Genomic DNA, 9041 nt, shown 5'->3' with positions numbered 1-9041 from the left:
CACATAACTCCACACTTCTAATATTCTTAATTTCTCATGTCATTTACCCCTAATTTAACCCTTGTTCTATCCTAGGCACTTTACCTTTGGGAGTTGGGTCATCTAGACCCACTAGACAGAGCTCTGAACCTTTTTTTTCAATGATTTGTGATCTTCACTGGTTCAATGGATTACATGAAATTTGTCCACCTTTATCATGGTAGGAGAACACGTCAAAGTAAGGGTGGGGTCATCCAAGACAGCACAAGGGTTAAGATAACTCATTGTCATTTTGTTACATTTTACTTCAGTCCTGCTACAATTAAAATGTAGTCTGAACACTGACAAAGGATCTGGATATGCATAACACATTTATGAAATTGAGTTTAATAGGTCAGTGTTTCATTCTAAGGTGTTGGACATACAAATCAAAGACCAAACGTTTGAGTTAAAATGATAGGTGCCTTCACCTATCATTGCACTGAAATGTTTAGCTAGTGTAGAAACTTGAACGGAGGTAAAAATAATGTAATTGTTGAAATTTAGGTTGAAAAAACCTTCATTGGTGCGGTGCAGAAAAAAAACTCATTTTAATTACAAGTAATTTATTGGTACAAAGTTGAAATGAGGTTTTCCTTTATATAAGCCCTTTTTTTAGGGGTGGAGCTGGTGCTTGAACTGTAGAAAGTCTCCTCCTCAGCAGACAGTTAGTCCCTCACGTCCTCTCTCCATCAATGCCTCTGTGCTAAATGAAGAGGAAAACAACATAAATGCCAAAACCCCTGGACATCCATGCAAATCACAAAGAGAAAACCTCCTGGCTTTGCGGGGCAGAACCTTCCAACAGCTGGAAGGAGAGTCGTCAACCACACTTTAAGGACCCACAGTGCTGCTGGACTTCACCAACCACAGTCTGGTCAGCAGAAAGACATCATAGAGCCTTTAGTTCTTTACCATGGCACCATAACCTGCAATCCATCACATCAATGATCAGTTATGCAACAACTTTGGAAAGTTTAAAAAAAGACCACATGTTGATGACACAGCTGATGCTTGTCTTCCTGATGCTCAGACAAAGTCCTTCAATGTTTTTCTCTGGGTCATTTTGATTGGTCCTTATGGGAAGAGATTAATTTATTAATAATAGTGAAGAAATTAAGAGATATTCCACATCAACAGCATGAGAGCAACATGAAAGAAACAAGCCAACATTTATCTACAACACTACCACAATCTTTACCTGGAGGAATCATTCTGGTAACATCTGCTCCAGCTTTTCTGACTTCTGCTTGTTCCAGCCACCGGCCTGAACGGTGAGGATGTCTGTGCACAATGAAAGGATCAAAATGTATTAAACTGAGAAAACAAACTACACATAAAGGATCCATCTTCAATGAGTATTTACCATTTTTTGACACATATGTACTCGGAACATGTGTCTGCTAAAGAGAGGAAGCTGTTCAGTCGGTTCAGTCCCTTTCCCTGATGTTGTCCCTTCTTGATTTCATCCTCGGATCCTCATCATTTCAACCAAAATGTATTTTTGCAAACTTTTGAAACACAAGGTGTTAGAAAAAAAACTCCAACAGGAATAATGAGATATAAGCCTTTGATATTTATTACCTCACACATCCAAGAGTGAACTTCAAAAGGACGCATGTCCAAAAGGTCCTGCCTCTCAGGACACAGAACCACAACCTTCTCCAAATGCGATCAGAACTCGTAGACTAAATCAGAGCAGAAGAACTGCCTGTTCTGTGGAGAATGCCGCTTCTGCAAATAGAAGGGATTCATGAATATATCTCAAAGGAACATGTGGAGCCGCTGCTTCTCTACATCCAGAGGAAGATGCCTTACTGGGGGGGTGTTCCATGCATGTCCCACAGGGCAGAGGCCCTAAGGAAGACCCAGGACACGCTGGGGAGACTACGTCTCTCTGCTGGCCCCGGGGTCCCCCAAGAGGAGCTGGAGGAGAGGGAAGTGTGGGCATCTTTGCTTAGACTGCTGCCTTTACAACCCGGTTCTGGATGAATGGAAGAAGAGGATGCATGCATGGATGGATGGAACATGCACAAACATACCTGCTCCACATCTCCCATCTCCAGGATTCTATCAAAACAAATGAATGTTGTACATTAACATGATATGACACTAAACACACTAAAACATACAGGCAGGCATGTTTATTTTCTTAAAGAAGAAGAAATGACAATAACTTTACATGTTCTATTGCCCCATGAATGCAGTCCACAAAGGAGGTCTGAAGTTTGGCCAGAAACGCATCTTCAAAACAACCACTGAGCCTAAAAGAACAGAAAAGTTTACATTAGAAAAACATTTATACCATCTAAAATGTAGGTGGAAAAGAATTTTACACACCCCAGTTGGCTCTCAAAACAGTAAAGTTAGCAAGTTCCATCCACTGATCCCCCTTCCGAGTCTAGGGGCACCGAGGCGCCATAACATAAAAACTAATGGTTTTGGCTACTAAATTTGACTGCAACACAAAACACCAAACAAATGTCTCCATAAAAATATACCCAAATTTATTTACAAATAAATAACAACCAACAAGAACTACAAGTGAAGCAAAAAGGCTTCGGGGTGAACCCAGGCCAAAATAACAAACACAAACCCCACCTAACTGAAACATGTAATCTTACCTGCAAATGAAAGAAAAGGGAAATCAATGACAAAACACTTACCTCCCTAGACTAACAAAAACAGGAGAAAACATGTACTAGAGAAAATGGCAGTTCACCCCTACAGCTTCACTTAAACAAAACTATAAACCAAAAGACTAAACAGAGTGGGCACAGAGAAAAACTACAAAGGGCTACAAAGGACAAAACAAAGTACACCATCCAAATGGTGGCTTTAAAGGCTGCCTCCACCAGCTTGTCCAAATGGAGGCCACACCCTTGCCAGCACACCTGAAAATAATCACAGACATACAAACAAAGATCCACAAAAAACACAGAAGTCCCACTCTGATACAAAAATAACACAAAACACAGAGCAAACAGAACCAAACAAAGCCAAATAAAACCTAATACAGCCACAGCCGTAACACCCCCCTACCCAAGATAAAACTTCTTTCAAAAGAAGATTTTACCCCAAGTGGAGCACACACAAAGCGTTAGCTCTCACAGAATGAATCACACGAACTCAGGACACCACACAAAGCTAACGCACAACACAAACCTAACCGGCCACACAGAACGCATCACAGAAACTCGGGTCGCGTACCCCTCTGGGCACGCGACCGTCCACTCGGGTCGCGTACCCCTCTGGGCACGCAACCGTCCACTCGGGACGCGTACCCCTCTGGGCACGCAACCGTCCACTCGGGACGCGTACCCCTCTGGGCACGCGACCGTCCACTCGGGTCGCGTACCCCTCTGGGCACGCGACCGTCCAAAACACAGAGCAAACAGAACCAAACAAAACCAAATAAAACCTAATACGGCCATAGCCGTAAAACCAACCAACATGGAGGGAGAGCATGCAGGACACTGAAACAGATGAACCTGACAGCCTCTCCACCTCACAGTTAGAGGATCAGTCCAGGAACTATCTGTGCATGTTGTCTCCACATAACTGACCAGTCTGATAGAGGAAAGGGGGAAAAACATGGGGTTATTTTCCGTAAATACATACGTACACACATACAAGAATTATGAATCATACATTAGTCGATTAACTTAAAGTCCCACTCCAACTGAATTTTTAGCTATGATAAAATCGTTCCCAGTGTTTTTTTTTTTTTAATTACGATCATGTTGGTTTTTTAAAGACATTTTTCTGCAGCACAGCAGCACATAAGAATTTCACCTCAGAGCTGTGGGCGGGACTGTTGGTGCAGACGTTAGCCTCTGCTAATTTCCCATCAACCGTTTGTTGATTCTCTCACCCGCTAGCTTATAGCACCTCACAAGACCGAGCCAATGTTAGCGTAGCAAAATAAAAAAATCAATGAGAAACATTGGAGCTATCCAGCTGTACAGTTTTGAGCCAGACACCAGCTCAGACGAGGAACTCAGGACATTAATAGATCTACCGGTATTTGTCTGCAGTGGATGCATCAGAATTGGAGCGGAGCAGAGACTTTGGCCGTTCATGGCAGTTACAGCGTCACAACTTTAAGCTTTTTGACACAATGAGTTTCATCTCCTCCTGATCCATTGGATTTGAATAAAGAAATACTCAGAAACAGTTTTAATCTTACACTATTGTGTATATGTTTATATTTTTGCAAATGTCTTCAATAATGAGAAAAATGTTTGATCTTAAAAACACCAAGAACATGATTTCCATTGGCGCGGCTTTTTGACTTTGTTGAGAACACTAGGATGAATAAATGTGGTCAGTCAAATCAGCCAGAATTGTTTAGACCAGGGGTCTGCTGCCTGAGGCTCCGCAGACACATGTGGCTCCTTGGCCCCTCCTTTGTGGTTCTCTGACAAAAAATAAAAATGCTTTTAATTCAAACAAATATCTATTTTATAGAATAATATACTATAATATATTTTTCGGACTAGACAGCGCATCACGCAAAACAAAACAGTCATATAAGTCAAACTTTACTCAACTTGGTGATCTACTCAACAGTTGAAGTAAAGTACATATTACTGTTCCAGGCTCCTGACTACAGTACCCATAATGCTTCAAGAATCCATCAAGCGGTGATGCAAAATATTTTAGGAAATTCCAGGATTTTTGATGAATTTCTTTCCCTTTAAATCCATTTGAGGTCAGTACTCACAATTTAAAGGGCCTATATCATTCTAGTCATTTAAAGTAAACTATTTCTTTATATGTATATATGATGATATATTACATTTAATACACTAAAGAACATCTCAGCTCTTTCTCCTAACCAGAAATAAGACGTTTCGATCTCTGAGGCTCCGCCTTTCTCTCCTTGTGGGTGCCGCCCATTTCATGACCTAGAGTCGGCGTCGGCAGCATTTCTGCGTTTCTCCCATCCAAACTTTTGCAAAGATGTATGTGAATATTGTGCAATGAAAGCATTTTGCTGATCACCACTATCTCCATGGAGAAAGTGGGCGTGTCTGTTAGCCTGGTGGCGGCTTTAGCTGCACAGGCTCTTCCTGGAAGAGGCTGCTCCTCACTTATGATGAGGTCACAATGTGAGGACCCTCTTATTGTGAATTGGGAGGGGCTGGTGCTCAGAGGGTTTCAGAGGAATGCTGAGAGATGCGTGAATGGATCAAAATACCACTGTGGGTTAGTTTTTGTGAGGAATAAATCTTATAATACACTTCAAATTTTGAAAAGTTGATATTGCATGATATAGGCCCTTATAGAAATTCTGGCTGAGATGTACTAACAACATAAAATCAACAATGTGTAATAAAAAGAAAACTTGTTTATATGTTTAAAATTTGTTTATATGTTATTCATGCAAAAAACAAACAAACCCCGGTTGTTATCACAAGTTTCCAAAATAACAAATGTAAAGGAGTGTTTGATTTTTCTAAAGGCTGAAGAGACACTTTGTGGGTCCTACTGGGTTCTGGACAGTGAGACATTAGAAAGACTCTTTAGCTGTTAAAGGCTGCAGACCCCCGTTTCTGGCTAAATGACCCTACAGGAAACTTACCTCTGCGGAGACCACGTGACGCTTCCCCGCCCCCGTCCTCTACAGAAGAGGCCTTCACTGTGATGCTGCGGCCTTAAATTTAAGATGGAAAAACGCCTCGTCATTCAACGTTTGTCCTAAACAGCCAACACGTTTTTACTAAAAACCAGCTCTGGTTTCCCAAATCTAACCATCACATTTCTACAGAGAAAAGTTCAAAGCATCGCCCACCTTCCAGCTGTCCAAGAGCTCATCAGCCGCGCGCCGTTCCGCGAGTTCATCCGGGGGCTTCCGGGGGAGTGGGGTGGGGGTGCCTGTACAATGCTGCGTTCACTGGCTTTTCGAAATGCGCACTTCCTGATTCATGTCAGTTGGGCAAATTGAAGGCCCTACATACCTTAATATTTGAAAAGATAACGCATCTTATTTAAAAGGAAAAAAGACGTTTTAAAACTTTGAGGATTACTACAGGAAACAGTAATGAAACTTTTTTAACAGATAAATTAGAACACTTCCTTGTAATACTATATATGAGATCTTCTTTCTCTTTCGGCTTTTCCCATCAGGGGTCGCCACAGCGAATCATCCTTTTCCACCTCACTCTATCATGAACATCTTCTACCCTAACACCAGCCAACTTCATGTCCTCTGTTAAGACATCCATATATCTCCTCTTTGGCCGTCCTCTTGCCCTCCGGCCAGGCAGCTCCATCTCCAACATCCTTCTACCAATATATCCACTATCCCTCCTCTGAACATGTCCATACCATCTCAGTCTGGCTTCTCTGACTTTGTCGCTAACACAGGCAACATGAGCCGTCCCTCTGATGTACTCGTTCCTTATCCTGTCTAACCTGGTCACTCCTAAGGAGAACCTCAACATCTTCATCTCCGCTACCTCCATCTCAGCCTCTTGTCTCTGTCTCACTGCTACCGTCTCTAACCCATAGAGCAGAGCTGGTCTCACAACTGTCTTGTACACCTTTCCTTTGAGTCTTGCTGGCACTCTTCTGTCACACAACACTCCTGACACTTTCCTCCATCCGCTCCAACCTGCCTGCACTCGCCTCTTCACCTCTTTTCCACACTCCCCATCACACTGAACTGTTGACCCCAAGTACTTAAACTCCTGCACCTTCTTCACCTCAGTCCCCTGTAACCTAACGCTTCTACCTTGATCCACCTCGTTCAGACACATGTATTCTGTCTTACTACGACTGACCTTCATACCTCTTCTTTCCAGAGCAAACCTCCACCTCTCTAGCTGTTCCTCCACCTGCTCTCTACTCTCACTGCAAATTACAATGTCATCCGCAAACATCATTGTCCAGGGAGATTCCTGTCTTACCTCGTCTGTCAGCCTGTCCATCAGCATAGCAAACAAAAAAGGACTCAAAGCTGATCCTTGGTGTAGTCCCACCTCCACCTTGAACTCCTCTGTCTGACCTACAGCACATCTCACCACCGTCATACTTCTCTCATACATGTCCTGAACTACTCTGACATACTTCTCTGCCACTCCAGACGACCTCATACAGTACCACAGCTCCTCCCTCGGCACCCTGTCATTTTTTTTTTAATACTATATATGAGATACGTAAAAAAAACCTTGACAGTAAAAGAAAAAAAATAATATAATAAATGCTATTGATATTTTGCTAAACTACATTAAAATATTTGTTTTGTCTCATTTATCTTAATATTTATAGTTTATTGTCACATATTTAGTAAAATAAAATACATTGAAAAATTGCAAAATACATTTAAAGAACTCTTTCGTCCGTCCCTGAACTCAACATTCGTCCGGTTTGTTGTCACATCTGTCAATCAAAACCTGATACACAACTAGTGATCGCCAAAACAGCAACACGGAACGACAAAACCTATACACGGGTCCCTAGAAATGTAAATAAAAGTATTTAATGAATAGCAACGTACCTTTTAACGAGATCTTCTGTATGAAAAAAGAGAAACTCACGTCACGTCACGTGACCCACGTCAGCCCGCATATGTGAATGGAAAAGATCAAACGCTTTCAGATCCTTTGAGGAAAAGTTGAACGTAACAAACAAACTACGAACTGCATGTCTGCAATGAATGGATATTATGAAAATAAAGGGGATATATACTGCTCGAAATGTTTTCAAAAATAAATTAGTCTGCAATCACTGGCATTTTATGGTATTTTCTGCGGTAAAAAAAGAGAAACATATTAGTCACGTGACCCACGCGCACGTCTGCAGATATGAATGAAACAGAGCCTTTGGGAGAAAAAGTTGAACGAAACAATTAAAGTACAAAATGTATGTCCAAAATGAAAGCATATTTTAAAAGAAAATGGTATATTTCTCACTAGAAATGTTGTCAAAATAGAAATTAGTCCTCAAAATATCTTGTTTTGTGGGATATTCCACCGAAAAATGAACGAGCATCCGCCATGTTTTTTGTTCACGGCAGGCAAAACCTCCAAAGTCACGTGACCCTGAGAAGGCTCATAGAACATGAATAGGAAAATGAAACGTGTCCATCTCACAGTTTAGGAGGCGTTTTTGTTGAAACTCTCACGTATATCCATGTGGACAAATGTAGCTACTACACATTTTGGGATGAGACTGGGTTGATCCATCAGAATGGAGCAGAGCAGGGAGACTCTGGTCCACCTCATCTCATGTGGTGAGTCACAACAGAGAGTTTATTTTGTCTGTTTGTGAGTGAATACTCAGATATGCAGTTTGAAACGTGTTCTTTTAAACATCATGAGAAAAATACTGCAACATGTTCAAAACACCCAAACTTTGATTTTAATGGGGGACACACTCCAATGAAAGTTATTTTTGAAAATGTAGCATTTTTATGATGACACATAAACATTATCAACTGGGAACATTGTAGTAAGATTTAAGAATAAAACTCCACTTGTCTTCATTCTCCTGGTCTGGCTCACATCTACAAGGCTGGATAGCTCCAATATTGCTCATCAATTCTGTTGCTTGGGGGTTGTGAGGGACTGTAAGCTAATGTGAGCATAAACAATGGCATGATGGGAAATGAAGGCAGGTTAACTCTGCACTAACAGCCATGATAAGAACTTGAAGGTGAATTTCAACTGAACCACAGAAACCATGTCCCAGAAAACCAATTTTTATCTCAAGAACTGCATAATCACCAATTCAAGACCACTGGGAAGACTTTTACAATAGATTAAAGCAGCTGGAAGTGGGACTTGAAATGTCTGTCTTTGTAGAGTCCAGATCTGGTTCATATGCAGAGCTTTGTTAAAGGAAATACAGGAGAATGATGTGTTTTAATGACCAGGACAGTATTCCAGACTGGATTCAGATGTGTTGTAATTTACTGTAATCTGCTGTTTCCCTAGACAACTTTAAACTAGTTTGGATGATCTGCCTTACTGCAATGTTTGACAACTAAACTGAATTGGAAAGACAGCATGACTTAG

General features: G+C 41.3%; 1 protein-coding gene across 5 annotated transcripts; it reads right to left on the bottom strand.

Moving 5' to 3' along the window:
* Positions 1–567: 567 nt before the first annotated feature.
* On the bottom strand, positions 568–6030 carry LOC144987994 (uncharacterized). Of its 5 annotated transcripts, XR_013651692.1 has the most exons (11): positions 5816–6021; positions 5606–5677; positions 2685–3588; positions 2359–2476; positions 2201–2282; positions 2061–2088; positions 1837–1944; positions 1603–1752; positions 1385–1529; positions 1220–1302; positions 568–1094 (listed from the first exon to the last, which is right to left on the bottom strand). XR_013651692.1 is itself a non-coding variant. In XM_078937992.1 (9 exons), exons 1-6 carry the CDS (start codon positions 5863–5865, stop codon positions 1712–1714), a joined length of 381 nt encoding a protein of 126 aa, XP_078794118.1. In that variant the 5' UTR covers positions 5866–6010; the 3' UTR covers positions 568–1094; positions 1220–1302; positions 1385–1529; positions 1603–1711. The 5 variants fall into 5 exon arrangements, 1 of the variants encoding a protein (XP_078794118.1); XR_013651691.1 differs by having other exon boundaries at positions 2359–3588; positions 5816–6030; XR_013651693.1 differs by lacking the exon at positions 2359–2476 and having other exon boundaries at positions 5816–6018.
* Between the last annotated feature and the right edge of the window lie 3011 nt (positions 6031–9041).

This window comes from Oryzias latipes, chromosome 2 (genome assembly GCF_053564925.1).
Source record: "Oryzias latipes strain Hd-rR chromosome 2, Olatipes_Hd-rR_3.1".
NCBI classification, from domain to species: Eukaryota; Metazoa; Chordata; class Actinopteri; order Beloniformes; family Adrianichthyidae; genus Oryzias; species Oryzias latipes.
Note: the sequence above shows the minus strand (reverse complement) of the source record. Positions and strands in the feature narration are given on the sequence as shown.

Bases quoted from the DNA above. Each gene is read 5' to 3' on its own strand.
- LOC144987994 (XM_078937992.1), bottom strand. From the start codon at position 5,865: ATGAACTCGCGGAACGGCGCGCGGCTGATGAGCTCTTGGACAGCTGGA. The intron at 1,945-2,060 runs GTATGTTTGTGC...CCTCTCCTCCAG, and splicing joins AGATGGGAGATGTGGAGCAG to CTCCTCTTGGGGGACCCCGG. The intron at 1,753-1,836 runs GTAAGGCATCTT...TTCTATTTGCAG, and splicing joins ATGCATGGAACACCCCCCCA to AAGCGGCATTCTCCACAGAA.